The sequence below is a fragment of the Corvus moneduloides genome, chromosome 18 (assembly GCF_009650955.1).
Source record: "Corvus moneduloides isolate bCorMon1 chromosome 18, bCorMon1.pri, whole genome shotgun sequence".
In the NCBI taxonomy this organism is placed as follows: domain Eukaryota; kingdom Metazoa; phylum Chordata; class Aves; order Passeriformes; family Corvidae; genus Corvus; species Corvus moneduloides.
The window spans coordinates 5,899,044-5,920,154 of record NC_045493.1 but is presented as its reverse complement, the minus strand read 5'-3'; the positions used below and the strand labels follow the sequence as shown (position 1 = coordinate 5,920,154).

General features: G+C 43.0%; 1 protein-coding gene across 2 annotated transcripts in view; it reads left to right on the top strand.

Annotated features, from left to right (window-relative positions):
* DGCR2 (DiGeorge syndrome critical region gene 2) overlaps window positions 1–19,159 on the top strand; it is a 45,192-nt gene extending 26,033 nt beyond the window's left edge. Inside the window, exons 3-10 of one of the 2 annotated variants that reach the window (XM_032127745.1) lie at window positions 1,954–2,079; window positions 3,251–3,461; window positions 4,446–4,522; window positions 6,424–6,600; window positions 7,979–8,182; window positions 12,577–12,729; window positions 13,174–13,410; window positions 14,185–19,159. In XM_032127745.1, coding sequence (XP_031983636.1) covers window positions 1,954–2,079; window positions 3,251–3,461; window positions 4,446–4,522; window positions 6,424–6,600; window positions 7,979–8,182; window positions 12,577–12,729; window positions 13,174–13,410; window positions 14,185–14,426 — 1,427 coding nt within the window. In that variant the 3' untranslated portion in view covers window positions 14,427–19,159. Of the gene's footprint in view, window positions 1–1,953; window positions 2,080–3,241; window positions 3,462–4,445; window positions 4,523–6,423; window positions 6,601–7,978; window positions 8,183–12,576; window positions 12,730–13,173; window positions 13,411–14,184 lie in introns of both variants that reach the window. The other variant, XM_032127744.1, reaches the window with a different exon arrangement.
* Window positions 19,160–21,111: the final 1,952 nt, after the last annotated feature.

Here is a 21,111-nt window from a genome sequence, read left to right as displayed (position 1 = left end):
TCTCACTTCTGAAAGGGAGCTGATTCTTCATGTGTTTGGTTCTGACTGGTTCTTTGGGTTTAGCTGTTACCATTTAATGCCATGGGAAAATAGAGCTCCCCGTGCTGAGCTCAGTAGAATTTGATAAAGCATTCTACATTAGTTAGTGTTATTTTTAAAGTCTTGCTATAATTGAAGATTTGCTTTTTTAGTGTCTCAGTATCGCTCTGACAATCAGAGTGTAGATAGTGCTACTGAACCATTAGCATTAAAAACAGATTCTAAAACTAAAAATAGATTAGCCTTTAAAGTAATAAAAAAATCAGTAATCTCCACTGTCAAATTATTTTACCATTTTGTGTCCTTTGAAATGTACACTGACTGAATTTCTTGGCACTGACTTCTTGCCTGTGATAGATAGCATATTCTAATATTGAACACTAGAATTACTACTTTATTCCTGTAAGGCCATGCAAGTGTATTATGCACAGCCATTCCTTAATGGGTGATCTCTGTAGACATGTAATTCCTAGGATAACGTGATAATTAAATAGCCCTCGCTTATCCCATTAACCCAGGGCAAACGCAGTATGCTAGAGCCAGATGAATGCAAAGCAACTTTGCTGTTCCTGGGCTCCAGCTAGGGATTTTTTTGCTCATCAGTGCCTACATTTGTTCCAAGGAGTGCACTGTTTGATGTTGGGTCTTGTGGAGGTCTTTCCCCCAGGTAATGCACTGAACAGCCTCCAACTTGGGGTTTAAATTACCGTGAAATTGCTGTGGACCTCTTGCTTTCTAAAGATAGTCTGAAAAGAGAAAGTTTTACTGATGTGATTTCATATATATTTCAAACAGATGTAGTTAAACCTGTTAAAGAAGACTGTGTAGCTTCTCTTTATTTGGGATCATGACTAGTTTATTTGGTTTAGTGAGGTAACCTATGACATGAGGCTAAATGGAGCTAATCAGCTGTAAAGGAAAATAAGCAGATTTTTTATATAGAAGTGAATGTCTACATAGTTCTGTGCCGGTTAAACCCTATTACCTTCAATAGTGTCTAGTAGTATTAAGTAACATACAAGCAGATATTTATAATGCTTATATTCTTGGGGTTTTAATTTTTCTCTTTTTAAGGTTAGTCCCTTGTTTCCACGTTAATCTTTCTCGGTGCCCATCTCCATCTTTCTCTAAGGTTTCTCTCCGCCACTGTGCCAGCCTTCCTGCTTAGGAACCTGCTAGTTTTGCTGGCTATGGCCTGCCCTGCAGTGCCTCCACCTGAACTGAGTGTTCCTTATTTACTCCTGGTAGGCACATGGAGCCCTCCAGTCTCTTTTCTTGAAAAACGTCTTACACCATGTTCTTCCAAAGTTACTGAATCCAGTTGTCATGTACACCTGTTAACCCTGACACTGAGATGAGGGGGTGTGTGGGTTTATTTCAGAAGTCATGAACTAACATTTCCTTTAGAAGCTTGAGCGTGAATAAAAAAGCCTTGTTCTTCTGGCCGAAGATGGGTCTCCTTTCCTGGTTTTAATTACATCCTACATCTCAGACAATGTGTTGGAAAATGTACTGGAGGGGTTGTCTTATGTCCTTGAACACACAGCTGAGGAACAAAGCAGCTGGAGAGTGGGTAGTTCTGTAAACAGGAACAGATACAGTGTGCCAGGGATGATGCATTTGCTGCAGCAGTTGAAATGGTGAGCAGCAAGTCCTGTGTACAACTGCAGGCTGGTGAGAATCTGCCAAAATATTTCGTTTACTCTGCACGACTCAGGTAACAGCTTGTTGGTTCTTTTCAGTTGCAGGTCCTTCAGTTACCTACTGAGTAAAACTGTAAGGACCTGCCATCTTTGTTTACCTGAGTCATGTATCACATATGTCTTGAATTAAAACCCAGAGCAAGTTTAATAAAATGAAATCTGCCTTTGCATGCATCTTTCACCAGTACTAACTATTCCTTCTGGTCCCCAGGCTTGACAGGGGACCAGCGAACTTACCATGGGAAGGAGAATGTGGACTCGAGGCACAATCGAGGGAGAGGAGGAGAGACCACCCGCTTCCACACCGTCAACATGGCACAGCCTGTCCGATTTAGCAGTAAGTTGCAGACTGGGAAATCTGGGCCATCTTTCTGCTAATTAATTTAGAAATTTAGGCTATTTTAAAATGAAAAAGTAATAGTCTTGCATAGTCTCTTGCATAGCTTTTTGACCAAACTTTGACATGTTCTGGTATTTCAGGTGATTGTGCGTTTCTTTTATATATGTCCTGCTATATTGCATGGTTTATATAGCAGACCAGTACATGCAAAGAATGCTACTTCCTTATTAATCCTGGTTTTGTGAAACCAGAGTTGGAATTTTCTGTTAAAACTCGCTGCAGTTACAGAAAACTGAATTAAGAGACTTGAGAACAGAACTGTGAATTGAAAGGAACAGAAAACAGTTTTCGAATTTTAAGTTTCTTAGGTCATGCAAAATTAATAGGGCAGATGCTAAAATCATATTTCACGTCTGTTTTAAATGTCATCCTCCTCTCCTGTGATTCTCTCTATTAGTCACCCATCACCTCCAAGAGTCAGTCAAAAGCCTGTGGGCCTATTTCACCCAGAAATGCCTCAAGGCTTTTGTTTCAGATTCCCTCAGTTGAGTTAATTGAAAGAAAGCAGAAACAGCAGTTCACACCATCACCTTCTTAATTCCTAAAGATCTGCCTTACAGTGGTTTTTTCTCCAAAGCAACCAAGAATTTCCCCAGAACTATCATCTTTAATGACTGACTCTGGGAGCAGGATTATGTGAATACTATTGAGACTGTAAGAGTAGGTTGAAAACTTCACAGCAAGTTGGATGTATTGGTAACCACCTAATAGAAAGACACAGTCATTAAACTGGGCACCTCTGAGGTTTTTGTGCTGCTTGTTTTTACTTGGATTGATCAAATTTATTGGTTTTATAAAGATGTGCAGGGAAATATCTTCCACAGTAGATGGTCAGTCTTAATTAAAGATTTTAAAGGCTGTGACAATGTGACAGAACTTTGCTAGAAATGTCATCTTTTTAAAAACATGTAAAAAAAATATCAACATTTATCAGAAGCTGTAGTAAAGTAAGTCTTCAGGGATCTGTAATGTGTGCACCTTCTCCTGCGGAGGTGAAGTGTACACACTGTTGTGTGTACGTGTCTCAGTGATTATTGATTAGGATGCATTATATTAAAGATCCTAATTTGGGGGGAATGGTTTCCCTTCTATTCTTCATGTTTCCTAGGAAAGTGCCCAACAGGATGGCACCACTATGAGGGCACAGCCAGCTGTTACAGGGTGTATTTAAATGGGGAGAACTACTGGGACGCTGTGCAGACATGTCAGCGGGTGAACGGATCCCTCGCCACCTTCACTGCAGACCAGGAGCTGCGGTTCATCCTGGCACAGGAGTGGGACTTGGAAGAAAAAACATTTGTAAGGAAGGACCAGCGTAGGTGAGTGGGAAGAAAAGGACAAAGATTTCGTGTTAGAGAATGGTTTCTGTGTGGTACAAATGCTGGTGGTTCAGTTTGTGTAGAAAACCTAATGGTAAAATTGACATCAGGTGAATAACCCAGTATGAACATGCTGCTTGGCTGCTTGGCAGTGGCCCATCTGCGGTTTTGTGTTTTAATTAATATTAACAGATAATTCAATTCAGCAGAGTCTTTTTATCAGCAGAGTCTTTTTATCTTCAGGTTGTCTTAGCAATGTACAGGTATTCTTGAACTGCATCAGGGAAGGTGGATTTAACAAGACTTTGCTGCTGCACTGCCTTGTATAGAAATAATTATTTAGATTTTTCAACAAGATTTTGGTTTCCATGAAGTACCTGTAGCACTAACAAAGGCGGCAACTTTGAGGTAGGAATGAAGTAAAAAGGCATTTTGAGTTGCAACTATGTTTGGGTGCTTTAGATATTTCATTCTATTAGTTCACTACAAACAATTCCTTCTTTTTCTGCATATGGGATTTTAGTCAGACTCATGGGCTGCCATGATGGATCACCAGGAGTGGCTCAGTAATGTTTTCTTTTTGTATCTGGAGAGTTAAATGGTTTGATCCAGAACAGTCTGACCTAAGTTTATGTTTAGAAATACTTGACTTCTGAATGCTGCTGTGTGATTTTTGGGTTTGAGATACTGAAGTGCTGCCTTGACAACACAATTAGGGTGCTGCATATGAGTAGAAATAAAAGACACAGTCAGTTATAATTTGTAAACATAGAAAACTACCAAATATTTTATATTTTCCTCTATTCCTCAACTGTAATCTCTCTCCATTGCCAATGTATGGGCCAGAAAGATAAGGAAAAAAGTAATCAGAATGTTTTGAAAATTATCTTTTACATTTGAAGACATTGGAAAGTTCTGTGTAATTTAATTTGTTACTATGTTTTTGGCCTGTATCTGCAGAATGTAACTTAATTTGTTTTGCAGATTCTGGGTGGGATATCAGTATGTGATCACCAATCGAAATCACTCTCTGGAAGGTCACTGGGAAGTAGCTTATAAAGGTAGGTCTCTCAAATTACTGCTTAGTTCAGTGCCCATGGGAACTTTGTTAAAGCATGAATATGATTTGCAAGAACAACGTGACTTCTTTCACTGCTGGTGTTGAAAGGTGAACTGCTTCGCTTTACAGTGTACAAGTGGAAGAGTTTAATACTCAATACGCATCTTATTTTAAAGTTTAAGAAGTTTTTGGTTTTTCACGCTGCTGTGGAAAGAACATGTTTCAGTTATTTGGGCTTTCCCCTTGATTAAGATAGCGAAAGGAAGCTACTCTGTAATTTCTCATTCTTTTTGGTGAATGTTTAGGTGAACTGCTGATTCCTGGTTCTAGTTTTTGCAGACTAGTGTAGCATGTTTGGAGGTTTCAGCTTTTCAAAAATTGGTAGAATTTTATATACTAAAACAACACACTTGAATTTTGCAGAATTTACCCATATTTTTTCTTTTTACCCATATTTTTTCTTTTTAAAGTATTTCAGGTAGTTTACTTAAACCGTGTCAGGATTTGCATAATCCCAGAAATAGATCCCATTTTATATGAAAAAGTGAACATTAATTTGGTGGGTGTCACTGGCTAAACCCTTTCAATTGCAAAACAAGCAGCTCCCTCTGCTGAAAATGCAAAGTTATGTTTCTACATCTTTTATTTTTAACTAATTCAGTTGATAGAATAATTAAAGTCATTATACGAACTCTTATGTGTACAGTTGCCTGTCTAATTGCTGTACTGGTTTAGGTAATGGAAAATTTAAAACAAAGGTGGTTTTTTTTTTAAGCATCAGCACTGTGAATTCCAGTGTAGCATTTGAAAACTAATCTGAATAGGTTTTTTTCTCATACATAGTTTTCGGTATCCATGGAAAATCTGGAAGGAAGACTTTCCTTTAGGTATAGATACATAATTATGGTCAGAATTTTCAAACAGTTGGGTCTTGAAAAATACTTCCTTTGACACGCGAACACAAAGATTCTCCTTAAAAGGACGTTTCTTTGCTCTTTGGAAAGCTGACTGCACTGCCATCTGCTGACAGAGTGGTCACAACAGGGAGGCATGCATTACAGAAAAATCATCATAACTGTATCATTAGTTTTATTTAATTTGATGCATTATATGAATTTAAGCCTTCTCAATACCATATAATCTTCTGTTTTCAAGCTTTATATTTAATACAGAGATGTCTCTATGAAATAAAGTACATAGTAACATTCAGGAGTTTGTGAAAAACTTTTCTTAGGCTTGTATTGAGGCAGACTCTGAATTCATAATAACTGTTTGAAAAGTGATTTAGAGTTCTGTGAAAATTTTAATTTATTGTTGGGACATGTGGAACATAAGTCCTCCAAAAAATGCCCTCAACACCTTTTGCACTGTTTGGAACCCATCAGGAATACTGTTTTATGAGTTGGAAGGACCAAAGTGTGGATGCCTCAGTGCATCCCCCCAAACATGGGAACGGCTCTGCAGGAGCTGCATGGGCGGATGCACATTTTTGGAAGCACTGGTGGGTGCATGGAGTGCCAGGCACAAGATTGCTGTGTGGGTTCTTGCTCCACTGGTAGCAAGTGTGACCAAACTCAGTGTGGTTTGAGGAGGTGTATAACATTGTCAGGCAAACCCCATGGGACTCTGTGAAGCAGCACTTGTGGAGATGTTGGAGTATTGCTTCTCCTGGTTCAGAGTGACAGAATTACCCAGTACTTTGAAAACAGCAGCCTCTTTTCTGTGTGAGTCACCCCTTCCCTCCCAGCTGTTTGCCTTCCCCCAGAGCAGTGTTGCTAATGGAAGCTGAAGCTGGAGGGCTCTTTGTATTGGAGTTGGTGTGCATTAAATGAGTGATGTTACAGAGCCTTTCTAAAGCTTTTCATACCCACAGGCTGCTTATGCCAATGTATCTTGTTCCAGGCTCTTCAGAAGTGTTTTTACCCCCTGACCCTATCTTTGGTACGGCGATGTCTGAAAAGGAAAACGTTCTTTGTGCCCAGCTCCAGTGTTTCCATTTTCCTACCCTCCGGCACCATGGTTTACACAGCTGGTATGCTGAAAACTGCTATGAGAAATCTTCATTCCTCTGCAAAAGGAGTAAGTTGGGTTCAGTTCAGCATTAACTGTGTTGTGTGTGTTTAAATATGCATATAATAAATATCTGGAAATTGTTTCATTATCCTTTCTGATTTTTGCCCAGTGAATTAAAAAAAAAAGGGTGGAGTTACATTTCTGCTTGATTTTAATAAATAAGAGCATCATAATGTGTGGCTGTCACACAGTACAGAGTTTCACTAAAAAATCACTAGGCAGCAGTATCAGCCCCAAAATAAACTTGGGGAAAAAAAGTCGTTTTTTTTTTTTAAACTACCTTATTAGTAAACATTACTCTTAAGTTATTAATTTCACATTAAAATGAGGAAACACTTATTTATGGTTTATTTTGAGTATAGCAAATTCTACTAAATTCTTTCCAGCCAATTATTAGAACTAGAAGGGAAAGACAAGTGGAACTCACTGACTTAAAAGTTGGGGGAGGGAAAAAAAAAAAGGCTTTTGTTCTGTATCTTGCATTTCTGTACTCCAAAAGCCTTGATACCAACAGAAGTATTTGCGGTGTTATCAGGTAATCGTAAACATCACCTGATCTAAGTGGTGCTTCTTTGCAAGGAGAAAAGTTGTTTAATTTGAGGGTCATAAAGGGTGCAGCTGACTGCCAAGGGAAGTTGCGCAGCCGCTCTCCTCAGAGGTTTTTATGACCTGATTAGAGAAAACCCTGAGCAAGCTGTTGGGACCTCATGGCTGACCCTGCTTTGGTCAGAGATTGAGCTGGAGACCTCCTCAGGTCTCTTCCAGTCGTAACTTCCGTGTGGACCCTGCCAGCTGAGCCATGTGTAGGGTGGAGGGGACAGGCCATGCTCCCTGAGCAGTCGTTCCAGCTGCCAGGTCCCAGTACTGTTTTCTCTCTCTGGTTTTGGCACCTGCCCTTAGGTCAGTGGGCAAAAGGCAGCTAAGCTTGCCTTGCTGGGCAGAGATCAGGATACTGCTAGGACAGTGGAAGTACTATTGCCTGGCCCTTTTGAAATCCTGGCCTGTTAAAAGTGTCCTTCAGGTTTGGTCTACAAAAGATCCAGCTTTTCCTAATACCAGAAAAGAGGAAGGGAGCCTGCAGCAGGCTCTGGCAGTGAAGATTAAGCTTCTCAGACCACTTGCTTTCCTCTGTCTTGGAGAGAATGCTTGAAAGCGTGTCAGTTCCATAAAATACCTAAAACTCACCTTGACAGTTTTGAGCTGAAAATCATCCCTGTGTCCCTGGAGACCATCCATTATCTTCCTCACTCCCTGGAGATACCTTTTTGAAGTTCTTTAATGTGAAGGCCTGGATTTTAACTGGTGGTCTGCTTATGTTTGTAAATCACTTAATGCAACAAACGAAGCTGGATTCCATGGATATTGATGTGCCTTTCTGTTCTAGGCCAGACTTGTGTTGATATCAAAGACAACATTGTCGATGAAGGCTACTATTTCACTCCCAAAGGGAATGATCCCTGTTTGAGCTGCACGTGTCACAACGGTGAACCTGAGATGTGTGTGGCTGCTCTGTGTGAGCGGCCCCAGGGGTGTCAGCAGTATCGCAAGGACCCCAAGGAGTGCTGCAAATTTACCTGTTTAGACCCAGGTAAGACTCTACTGCTACAGTTTTGTCAGTAAGAATTAGCTGAGTGCTCAACTTGGGTATCTTTGGGTATAGCTTTGTTTGAAACAATACATCCTTGCAGTGCCTCTGCATTGCTGGGTACAACCACCCTGTGGGGAAAGGTCTCAAATCATGGGAAAGGAAACACTTGAGACTGTGGCTGGTAAAAATGAGTTATCCCTGATGCTACTTAGAAAGGAGAAGCAGTAATTTATTTTCAATATGGAGAGGGACAGTACTGTGGGTTTTTAGTAGAGCATCTGGTACATTTCCTTTGTCATGTTTAGTTGTCATGAAAACAAAACACTTTTCTCTTGAGCACTAATTAAGCATCTTTTTCTGGTCATGAGCATATTTATGTGTGTGGAAGTTTGCATTCAGGGATCACGTGGGAAGCAGAGTTTTTAAATTATATAGAGTTTCAATAATAATCAGGACTTACAACCTTGCCTACTGGATTTGGCCTATCAGTGCAGGTTTTTGTTTTGGATCCATAAAGCCAATAAAGTTGACTTCAAACTGTTTGTCAGTTACTGTTTTGGGGTACAGATTTTGGGGGGGTTATTTATATATATCTATATCTATTTATATATATATATAGTCTTGTGAAAAGAAATGTAGCTTACTTGGAGTTTACTGTGAGGATGGTCAAATACTGGAGCTAATTGTTTGTGGAATCTCCTTCTGTGGGGATATTCAGTGCCTGATTGGACTGTGTCCTGCACAACCTGCTCTAGCTGATGCTGCTTGAACAGGGGTTGGACTAGGTGATCTCAGGATGTTCCCTTTAACCTCAACCATTCTCTGTGACACTGGGGTTTTTTGATATTTTAAAAGAACCTGATCTTATCTGAGTGCATTAAGAAACTATTGTTCTGAACTCCTGCGGATAGAAGGTCAACTCTTCCTATCAGAGGCTTGTATATTGTTACAAATAAAGGGGGTGCTTATTGACTTCCAAACTTGCAGTCTTATTGGTCTTAACTAGAGAAGTTAGTCGTTAAAGGCCACTGGCTCTCCTTGTGTCACATTTATTCTGAGGGTTAAGCTTAACAGATGTTCGCAGCTAGTGTGGCAAGTCTGTTGGTGAAAGAGTGGGGAAAAAGCAGGAGTCTTCCTCCCACTTTTATCAGCTAAGACTTAGGCTTCACTTTTTTTATCTTCAGGAACAGTGTCAGCAAAGCATCATCCAGCAGACAGGATAAGATGACCTGGGATAACCTTGTCGTGTTCTTTAATCCTTGCTTATTGCTGTGGGTCTTAACTATTTCATGAATGCTGATTTGAAGAGTGTATTTTACCACATCCTTTCTCATCCTTAAGCTCTTCTTCTGTACTGATGCTAAATGAGACTGTTTCATGATACTCTTGTTTGAATTGTTCTGGTGTTTTTTTTAGTAACTGAGTTTTTGAGAGAGGAATTATCAAGCAGTCATCCAACTTCTTTCATCATGAAGTTACTTCAGCTAGTGATAAACACTGAAAATTTTAAATTAAACATTTCAGTTTTCCTTCTGGGTGGTAATAAATGACTATTCCAGATGACAAAAATTAATGAATTACTTTCTTTAATCAGCATGTATTTATCTTTGTCCAATTCTTTCATATATCTTCCCTAAGCTCTGTTGCAAAGGAAAGAAAACAGTTTACTAATCAACAGTAAGTAAATTAATCACCCAAGGAGAGACCTGGGGGAAATAAATCCTGCTGTTGGGTTGGCAGGTAATCAGCTCTTGCAGCGTGAGTGGGTGAGCAATGATTACAAGTGGTAACAAATATTACTCGAGGACTCGGTAGTAGGGGGAATTTTCAGTGGTAGGAGTGAGCTGAGCAGTGACAGCTATACTCCCTTAAAAGATGCTTCTCCTCATTTAGCTAATGATAAATAGCAGAGGAATATTTTGAAACCAAGGTAGTCTGTCTATTGCTGCTCCATGGTTGTGGTAGAAAATAATTTTTCTGTTGTGGCTCTTGTTTAGATAGATCTGCAACTGTGAAAAAGTAGTAGAAGAAATAAAATACTTGAAAAGAACTGATGTGCAGAAGCTTTTCTAGTGACTAAACTAGTGCGGTTACAGGGCACTACTATACTGAGTGTAAAAACAAGTTTTCTGAAATAATTTGTTCTGGTTTTTTGTGGGCTTCAGGTGTCCTTGGTGGTCTCAATCCCACCCTGTAGTCCATGCCCACTTCCTGCCACTCATTCTTGTACCTGCACTGTACTGTGATGTGGTTCTTTCTCACAGAAAAGTGCTGCCCTATCTCCACCCAGCCCCCCTTCTCCAGACAAATCTTGTTCTTTCTCATGGCATGTTAATACCAATAGTCCTTGGTTATTACTAACAATTCTCGTCTGTTATTACTAACAGTCCTTGATTGGCTCCACAGCTGCCTGGTTATCAGTGTTGGAGGCATACACATGAGCCCCTTATCTGGGAATTGAGAGATCAAAAGGATCTCACTTTGGACTGCTGTTCATAGGGTCAAAAGAGAATGGGCTCTAGTCATAGTAATTTTTCATCCTGGGCACAGTTTGAGTCAGTAACTTTCTTTGAAGGTTCAATAACAAAAATACCGCTCCACTTGGGTTATTATTCAGGCAAGAAAAATAAGGTTCCAAGGCTGTTCATTAAAAAACAGGTGTTCATTAGACACCTGTTAGTTCCTGGGAACAGACAGTGTTTCTGGTAAGCTCAAGAGGGCTTAGTCCAAGTGCAGTTTGTCAAGGCTGAGGTCTAATGAGCATTTCTCAGTTAATAGTGCAGCCTGCAGAGGGGGAATGCACCACCAGAATCCATCCCACGACAAAAGTCAGCTTCTCTGGGTCCCTACGCTGATGTGTGTATTTTACTAAAGTCACTTTAGTGTTACCGACAGCCTTGAGTAATCTACAGTGGTCATGGAGTCAGCATTGCCATAAGATGGAGGAGGAGAAGGGGCAGGTCTGTGGTGTTCAGGAGGGTGTGCTGGTTGGGAGGTGTGGGACTGCATCGGTTGAAGTTGAACTATCTGTCAGCGGTAGTTGCTAAAAGGTTTGACAGCACCCAGGCTTTTGTGCTGCACAGCCGGATCTGAGAGGGTGTAATGTTCGAGCTTTATGCACAGTGCACTATTAAATGAATTTCTTGTTGCCAAGAAAGCGTTACATAATAAATGCCGGCCTGTTAGCCATGTACTGCAACAATATAAATTAGGTGGATTTTTCTGTTACTAGCATGGGTAGCAAACTAGTACTTAAAATTTTTGTGAGGCTTTTAGCCTTCTCTTATAAGGAATCTTTGATGAAACTTCAGTTGCTCTTAGTGAAAGGAAAAGTATGGAGGGAGCTCTTGGAACTGGGGTGGGTGTGGGAAAGGAGAGGTGGCCAGGATCTGATTCCTCTGAAAAGTGGCCCTGCAGTGGCTGGGAAGAGGGGCCATACCTGCTAGTGCTTGTGTCCTGCAGCAGCAGGTGACCAGGTTGTGAGGCCACCTCATCTGTTTCTTGCCTTCCACTAACCTGGGTATATTTCTCATTCAGAACTCTTTAATGGAAAGTTGGTGCAAAGAACAGAGTATATCATCTTTAGGTCATTTTTCTTTGTGTGGAGTTACCTGTGTGTGCATGTGCTACTTAGGCATAACCAAGTGTGATTAGTTGAATTGTGAAAAATTAATACCTCTTGTGCCTGGTATTGGGAGTACAGTGGTAATTTGCTCACAACAGCCTTCTCAGTGTGGATCTGGTTAGCAGTGGGATAGAGCTCTCCAAGTTCTAAGCTCCTGAGTCTGTTTTTTGTTCTGCCACTTGCTTTTGGGATGACTCTAGGAAAAGGTTTAATTCCCATTCACCTTAAACTCTTCAGTTCGTGAGTGATGATTACCGTGTTTCTATCACTTAGTGGTGCTAACCAATGTACTGATGACATGTGGCATTCAGATAACCACATCTGGGTGACAGTGACAGTGTTTAGAGATTTTTTTTTTAGTGGAAATGGAAGGGTTAAGATGTCCAGAAGTTACATAGTGTATAGATATGCCAGTTCTCAAGCCTTTTCCTCTTTAGTATAACATCATCAGCTATGCCAGGGAAACAATAGTGCATGTGCAAAATGCCGTTAACCTTCCTTTTTTCCAATTTTTGTGCCCAAAGCCTTCAACGTTTTACCCCTTTTCCTGAGGAAGATATTCTTAGAAACTTCCAGATCTTCTTGCAGTAAAAAGATAAATCACCTGATGATTCATGATTTTCTTATATATTTGAAATATGGAGAAGTGTTAAACCAGGCTAATGAGTCTCCACTCTGCGTTTATCTCTCCGTTACTGACAGAAGAACATCAAGAAAAATGAATCTTGAACAAAAATAACAGGCTGTTTTTATATGTTTCATGTAACAGATGGCAACAGCCTGTTTGACTCAATGGCCGGTGGAATGCGTCTGATTGTGAGCTGCATCTCCTCCTTCCTCATCCTCTCTCTGCTGCTCTTCATGGTCCACCGGCTGCGCCAGAGGCGGCGAGAGCGCATAGAGTCTTTGATTGGAGCAAACTGTGAGTATCTACTCTCACCTTGTGCTTATTATTGACATGTTTATGTATGTAAAGGTGAGAAGTGTCATCGTCTTGCTTGACTGTGCCTGTGTCTTGGTGGGTTCTTCAAACTTGGAACTTTTTTAGTGGATAACGGAAAAATATTTTTGTTTGTATGTGGTCCAAATCTGAAATATATTCTGTGTGAACAACGTCCAGAGTTTGGAGAGGTTAGAGTCAAATTTAGATGTGATGCAGGACAAACAGACTGGGAGCAGGTGGGCCTGGGTATTGTTGTGTAACTGCAGCAAGTTGACTTGTATAGGTTACATAGACTTTTCTAGGTCTTCAGGAGACATGAGTTCCTGGGGTGTGAAAAGTGGAAAAAGGTGTTGAGATCTGACTTAAACTGAAGACGACAGCATGGGATAAAGTCACTTACTCCTTTTCCTTCTCTTGAAACAGTGCACCATTTCAACTTGGGCCGCAGGATGCCTGGTTTTGATTATGGTCCCGATGGTTTTGGAACTGGCCTTACTCCGCTGCATCTTTCAGACGATGGGGAAGGTGGAGCATTTCATTTCCACGATCCACCTCCACCCTATACTGCTTACAAGTACCCAGATATTCAACATCCCGATGACCCACCTCCTCCTTATGAGGCTTCTGTAAATCCAGACAGCATCCTTTGTTCCATTCCAGGTATGCAGGCAATAATTTCTCTTTTCTCCCACTTTTTCACTTTGGCTAGAAGATGGATTTTTTTTTTATTTTAAAGCTGTAATCATGTGTTTTAGTAATTGTGATGAGAAAATACATTTTACCAAAAAATCTCCAATTTTTGTGAGGGAGAAGTCTTTTGTTAAAATGTATCATTGAGCTTGATTTTTCTCAAAGGTTCTTTGAATCACCTAAATTAGAAGTGGAGTCCAATCTGTAAGCACTTTACCTCTTAAACCTTACCTATTTTTGAGCCTTACCTTGGATGGGTTAGCTGGTTACCTTTTTTCTACCATGCTGAGACCATTTTTGGCCTTTTGAAGACAGGCTGATAGAGTTTGGTATTAAGAAGTAGAACAAATGTCAAGTACAAGAGATTTTGGATAAAATGTATCCAGCCTCTTCTCTTCTCCCTGCTTCCCCCACCCACACCCCCCAAAAATTGACCAAAAATACCACTTTCTAATGATTCACCCAGTGCTCTTCAGTTTTGCAGCTGTGATATTCACATACTCTAGAAATCATTCCAATTTGGGATTTTATAGCAGCATATTTCACAAGATAAGTGAGCCTGATTAGTGCAAGCATCTTATTTATATGTCAAAGTTTTATTTTTGTTACACAATTTTCCTCTTTTGCAGTCTCATCTTGTTGTGCATTACCGCAAAACCAGGAAAATACAGATTGTAAACCTGTTTGGGAACATGAAATGATAAATTTCTCATTCTGATTCTGCTTGTTTTTTGTCCTTTGCAGATGGAGTTCTTTCTCAGACTGTGCAGAGCAGTCCTCCATCACTAGGAAACTGTGATGTATCCCCACAGCTTACAGAGGGATCACTTCCTCCCTCAGTTGGTCCTTCTCCAGTGGAGCTGGAAGACTCTGCTGACAGCAGCACCTTTCTTGTCCCTCCTGACACACCCATAAACGAAAATACCCCAGCAGAAACTTTGACAGGCAGCCGTCACAGCCACTGTTCCCTCAACACCATTGTATAAAGGAGTGAAACGCCCAGCACCAGTCAGAGAGTTTTAGCAACTGTTTGCACAGACAAACACTAAGCCATGGCTTGAACTTCAGAAGGAATCTCCACTTTGTTTTTCAAACACTGCTTTTATGTTCTAGATTAGGATCGTGCCTCTTGTTTTTTGGCTGTCGTTATTCATTCACTAATCAATTTGTCCTGTAAATATGGATTGTATAAGTGCTCTTTTTTTCCATTGGCTGTGGAAAGGAGAGCAGAGAATTCCTTTGACTTCTAAGGAGGTGAAAAGTATGGGTAGTTTGGGTTGGTTTGTTTTTTTTTTTTTCTTAACCTGAGAGGAATCAAAATCTACATCAGAAAAAAGCTGCTTGGATTTGGCTGGATACCACTGGACCCAGGAAACAGACAATGGAAAAGGAGGGTAGGGGCAATCACTGTTCAAGCAGAGAAGATGGAGCTGCAGGGGAGGGGGCTGGGGGCCTGTTTTATGGAGTGGGACACATGCCAGCAAGAGTTACACTGTGTAAAATACTTGGGGTTTTGATCTGCCTTGACCAGAGGAACTGGAGGAGGAATGGTCTACGCAATATGTGACAAGTGGGTACTGAGAAGACCGGGACTTGCAATTACAATTATTTGTTGTTGGTAGCTGCAAAATCCCCTATTGTTGGATAAATTTCTGGCCCACAAAGAAAACTGGGTCTGTGTGATGTCCCTTTGGTAGAACCCTCACATGTGTTAGGAAGTACTTTAGGGAAGAGATGGGGAGCAATTAACTTGGATGCAGTCTGAGTTCACTGTATGAAGCCCCTGTTTGTTCTAATCCCATAAGGAAGATTGAGGTATTTTCTTGCTAGTTTAACTTCTTTATAGTGAACAGTTGCACAAAACTGGCCTGGATCAAAGACCACTGTTCTTGTTTTTCTTATTGCATGCTATATTTAGCATGTGTGTTCCCTCCCCTTCATTTCACTTCTTTACAGTTCTACAAATACCACTTAAAAATGGTGATCAACATGTACCTATACGTGATGTTTAATTCTAATTGGACACTCATTCCTTATCTCAGTCCCATAAATAGCCAACCCTGCTCTAGATATTTCCCCTGTGTCCCCAAGACCATTTATCCAGGTCTCATGAGGGGTTGTGATGAGGTTAGTGTACTTAAATCAATAAAGCAGTTTGCTTCAGTCTGATATGTCATCTTAAATTTTGCCCTCATATTGAACTCTTTAAGCTAAGTTAATTTACAGATGGCGAAGATTCATTTAATCCCTCACGAAACCCAAAGTTAAGCACTGTTGGTTTTGGTAATGAGTGCAAAATAACCTTGACAGGCAATTTTAAATTTAAGTTTGGATTTCAGTGTACAAATAATTTACCCTTTTCCTCCATCCTCCCATTGCCTCTGCTTCTCCTTGACTTACTGTAACAGTCAGCAGATGAGATGAATTTTAAGGAATTTGTAAAGAATGTCTCTTGTGAGTGGTCTCCTGTTACCTTATGAAGGGTACAAGCCTAGAGGGACAGGAAGAAAACACTGCATGGGGGTGTGTATGTGATCTATTTTTCTAGTAATGATGAGAAATCATACTTGTATGACAAATCTTAACCCACTGTTGTGGTTTCCCAGTGCAGCTGACTCTTTCCCCATGGAATATGCTGCTACTTTATATTCCCTGTCTTGCCTATAGGCTTATACTGTACTTGGGGATTGGTCTTGACAATTCAACTCGTTTTGCACAGAAAACTGTGAGTTTTGCTATTGAGGTTGTATCTGGTGTCTCGACATGCAGACACTCGCAAACAGCCCTGACTCCACCGGAGAGCGTGAATCACAGTTCTGGGGAGCGCTGCTGGCACACGAGTGGGAGGAAGCACTGTTAGGAAGCCTCTCTGCCTGGAGCCGTTCACCACCCCATCCTGCTCTCTGCTGTGCCTGGCCCCAACAGCAGTGGTACGAAACGAGAGGAGCAGCTCTGCACCCTGTGGCGTCTCTGACCAAGTCCTCCTCCGAGTTCCAAGTCCTGGTCTAATGAAGTGGATGGATAGTAGTAGTCAGAACCATGCGTACAAATTATTGAGCATTTCTGAAGTATGAAAATAAAGCGGGTTTTGTGCGTTTTTGAGCACATTCATACGTTTTATACATTGTATGTACTGATTTTTCTTTAGTTTTATAGGTACGAATGCGTGTGTGTGTGCGTGTGTTTCTGGGTGGTGATATATATATATCTCACATATATATATCTCTCTCTATACATACTGTAGACAGTAACCTTTGTGCTGCGTCCAGCTAGGTGAAGCTAAGCACTGAGATAGAAACTAGGCTCTAGGGTTAATACTTCTCTCGAGCTGGCTACACTCTGTTGTAGGGCAGGCTGTGATAGTGTACACTTAAATAGGATGCAAAGTCTATGCTACTACAATCTGTTCCTGAAAAATATTTTGTTAGCAGTGCAAAATAGAAAATTTCCAATTTCTTTTGAAGCCAGATGGAATATTTGTTCATTGTAGTATCCTAGCGCAATAACAAAAGGCCTTTGGGCTTGGTTCAGTCTCTGAAGCTGTGTTTTGTGGCTGAGGTGAACAGATACCTTACCTCACACTTCACCTAACAGTGCAGGAATCTGTTCGATATTTTTGTATTTTACTTTTGGTTCTGTGGTGAATTTTATTTGCAAATAAGCTCTGTTACAACTGGCAACTTCATTGTGGCTCCTGGTTGTAGCTATTCCAGATGGAGGCTTCTTTGTAGAAGCCTCAGTGTGATATTTTCCCCATTGCTTCTGAGCCTTTCCCACTGGTGTATTGGCAGGAGGCTGCTATTTTCTCTGTTTTCTCCTATCCTTGTTCATCTTAACTGTAAACAAGGGAAATTCTGCCTTGAATGGAGCAGCTCACTAAGTACAGCTCGTTTACCTCTCGGTGAGCTTCTAATTTGGCAATAAAATTGTCTTTTTTTTTTCCCTTTTCAATGTAGCTTGTTCACATTGAGTACTTTCTCCTGCAGTAAGAGCCTTTGTAGCAGAAAATGTCCTAACTACTCAGACCTCTGGACCAACTGGGGAAGAGTTAAGTTTTCTTGACAGCAGTGGACTCCTCAGCAAACCTTCCTTGCCCTTGGCAAGGTGACTGGTGGGCAGTTTGTCCTGAGTGCCAATTACAGAGGGTTGGTGCTTGCGCAAGGAAAACCTCTCTGGTTTGATTGCCATTAGATTGATGAGATGTTTGGAGTTACTCCCTGCATTGATTTTTTCCCCACTGCCGTTCACATCTCTGGATGTTTTTCTTAACAACTGATGCATCCTAAGTGTCCCTGCAGCCCCAGCAGGAAGATGGCATTGCCACATGGTTTCCAGCAGCACGTGTGAGCCCAGGGTGTGTTTTTCTCGGGATGTCCTTGACCGCAGTCATCGTAAAGTCCCAGTGCCTGGTTCCGTGCAGGGCTGGTCTTGTCCTGGCTGGTCTGGCCTCAGACAAAGCTGCTCCTCAGCTTCCCCGTACTGTGGTGCCATATTGAGGTCTCTGCTGTTCCCTAAGAGCAGCCCCAGACACTCTGGTTTGTCAGTGATGCCCATCCACAGTCTCACAGCAGCCTCTGGCTCTGTCCTAGGTGAGTTGTAGAGGTAAAATGTTACAGGGGTGCTGGGTTTTGTTGTGGTAGATCAGCACTGTCATTCAGGTGTAAAAGGGGCTTGTCTGTGTGATGTTCAGTCCTGTTTAGTTGGAGCCCCAGACTGTTCCTTTAGCCATGCACAGCAGGACACTGATCTAGAAGAATGAAGTAGGTGGACGTTTTTTTCTGAAGGCTTAATCTTGCAGTTGGTGGGTGCTCTGCCTCCACAGGTGTCATGGGGTGATGGCCTGTTTCAGTACTTGGGAAGAAAATGGTTTTTGTGACCAGAAATTATTACCATTCTTTTCCCATCTCATGTTAAATAAATTTGAAGCTGGTACTTAAAGATGTTTTTATCTTTCAGATGTGACTTCTCAGTGGCAAAACACTGATGTTTTTAACGTTGCCTCGTACAATCCATAACGTGCATCTCCTTTTTTCAGTTGCTGAAACGTCTTTTTTCTCCCTAGCTAAGAACATGTAATATGCAGAAATTTCTTTTAAATTTCCCTTGCAAGTTGGGAGCTGGACCGTAAAATTAGAGCAGTTGCGTGTAGAGGAGGTGAATCAAAGTTAGTATGTTTGCTTCTGATGTTCCCCAGTCCCAAGTGAAATAGGTGTTTCCTTGGAATAGATGCTTTTGGTGATGAAGATGCGCTTCCCCCTAACAACAGTCAGCGTTGCCTGCCTGCTGCAGTACCACATAGCTTTAATTTTCTAGTATGTGCCCCTTGAGTGTTGAGTGGGTCAGGGTTGATGGCAGCAGAGGTGGCTGTGCTGCACCATCCCTGTGTGTTGGGCTGAGGGCGCCTGGGAGGCTGCGAGAGAATGAGACACTGCTTTTTACGTTCCTCTGGAAAATCATTTTAGCCAGCACTGCACTTGCAGGCTTCTCCTATGTAGTTGGTTTGTGACTGGACTTAACTGTGGCAGTGTATAAAAGATTTTGATATTCTGTGAAATACCATGTAGAATTTAAATTTGATACTATAATAATTGAGTCCCTGTGACACTGGTTTTTGTTTTAACTTCGTTGGGGTTGGCACTAATCTTTTTTTTTTTTTTTTCAAGATGCTGTGAGAAACATTTCATCCAAATGCCAAATAAATTGTGTTCTGTAAGAGAAATGTTGTGTCCCAGTGTCTTCTGATTTCTGCGTCGATGTGGTTCCCCAGTGTTGCGAAGGAGGGTTTTCTTAAATCACACTTCTGAGCTATGATCTTGCAAAGAGATCAATAGATGCATTTAACTTTGAGCAGGTAGGCTGCCAGAGTTCCTGTGGGTACAGATTCCAGTGGGATTTTACCTGTGTTAGTGTAATTTTAGGAAAGTCTTGGGTTTACACCCAAGACAATGGAGTGCAGCATATTCCTGCTGCCCTCCCCAAACCCATGGGACGCTGCTGAGTCCAGGGGCAGGGAGTTACGCAGAAGGGAGAGGGTGCTCCAGACTCCCAGCTCCATGTTGTTCCACGAGCCGCCGGGCTCGCAGTGCTTGCTGTGAGTGCCGGGCCGTGCCCCGCTCGCGGCCGCAGGGTGCGTTCATTGCTCAAAGGCGTTCCGCGGGCCCTGCCACTGCCGGCCCGGGGAGGGCTCCCCCGTCCCTGTGCCTGCAGAGGGCAGCTGCCACCGCAGCCGCCTCCGCGGCCCTGAACAGCGTAGCTCCAGAGCTGCATCGCGGCTCCAGCCGGGCGATGTTGGCTCGACTGAGAGCGATGGGACGCGGCCCTTCCCGCTCTGCTGCTCTTGCGGGGACGAGCATCTCTCTCTCCGTAGCGCCTGTCTGGTGTCGCGAGCTCTTTGGAGGGGCTCAAGTCTGCCCTGGACCCCCCCGTGGGGCTCTGCTGGTGCCGGGAGATCCTGTGCAGATACACCTTGCCCTTGCCTCCTGCCCCTTGCCTGGGGACGGGACAGTTCCCGTAGGGAGCAGCGTGGATTATCCGAAGCACAGCCACGGCTCTCGGGGCTCCCCTCCGTGACCCGGGGACACACGTGTGGGAGGCAGCTGTCTGTGTTGGCCCTCGGGTGCTGTGGCAGGACATTGCTGGGCAGCCTCCTGCTGTAAGCTCTTAGCAGCTTAAAATGCGTTTTTCTGAGAGGGTGATGAGCAGCTGTGCCCAGCACGGCGTGTCCGGGGCACTCAGCCCCTGGGAGAGAGCCAGGGCGGGGGAGCGTGTCAGACACGCGCCGGGGCCGTGTGCTGGCAGTGACCCCGGGGGTGCCAGGCCCTGGGGGGGGAGATGTCGCTGACCCCGGCGGCGGTGGGAGCGTGGGATGAATGAAGGGGCTGTGCAGCGGCGTGCGGCCGGAGCGCATCTGCCGGCCACAGTGCCTCCTTTGTGCCGGCGCCGGAGCCGGCTCCTGCTGCGCTCCCTGCCCCGCTCCCGGCCTTCTTCCTGGGCTAGCACCAGCTTATTATGGGGATCAAAGATCAGAGTATTTACTGCCTGTGAACTTTGCCTCCTGGATGCCCGCATCTCTTCGTGCACTCATCCCTGGGTGATGTGAACCACACTCTGGCGGCTCAAGTCTTGGTCTTGTCACTGTTCCTGTCAGCCCGGGTCCCCGGCCAGGCTCCCTCGTGGCAGTGCAGGATTTACCTCCAGGAGCTGTTGGCAGCTCTGCCGTGTGCTGGCGCAGGGCTAGCTGACGGTGCACGTGGCGGGGGTTCCCACCAGGGAGGCACCGTGCCCACGACCAATCGATGGCTGCAGCTTAAGTAACTATTTTTATCTTTCGCTGGTATTTTTCCCCTTATCACGGCTCTTGCCCTTGGTGCTGTGACTATGCGTGTCTGCGGGGACCTCGCTGCCTCCTGGCTCTGTGGCAGCAGGCTGATGGATGTGGGGTCGCCCTATGAGGACGGCTCAAAGCTGTAGGATCAGCTGTGAGCTCCACCACCACACCACGTCATCAAGGCCGGCAATTTCAAGGCTTGATCCGGTTCCTATAGAAACTGGAGGTTTCCCCCGCCTAGCACGGGTGTCAGCAGCCAGCCATGCACCCTAGGGAGCAGAGCAGTGGGGATGGGTGGGAGCAGGGCAGGGCACAGTGCTGCGGTGCTGCCACTGCCTTTCCAC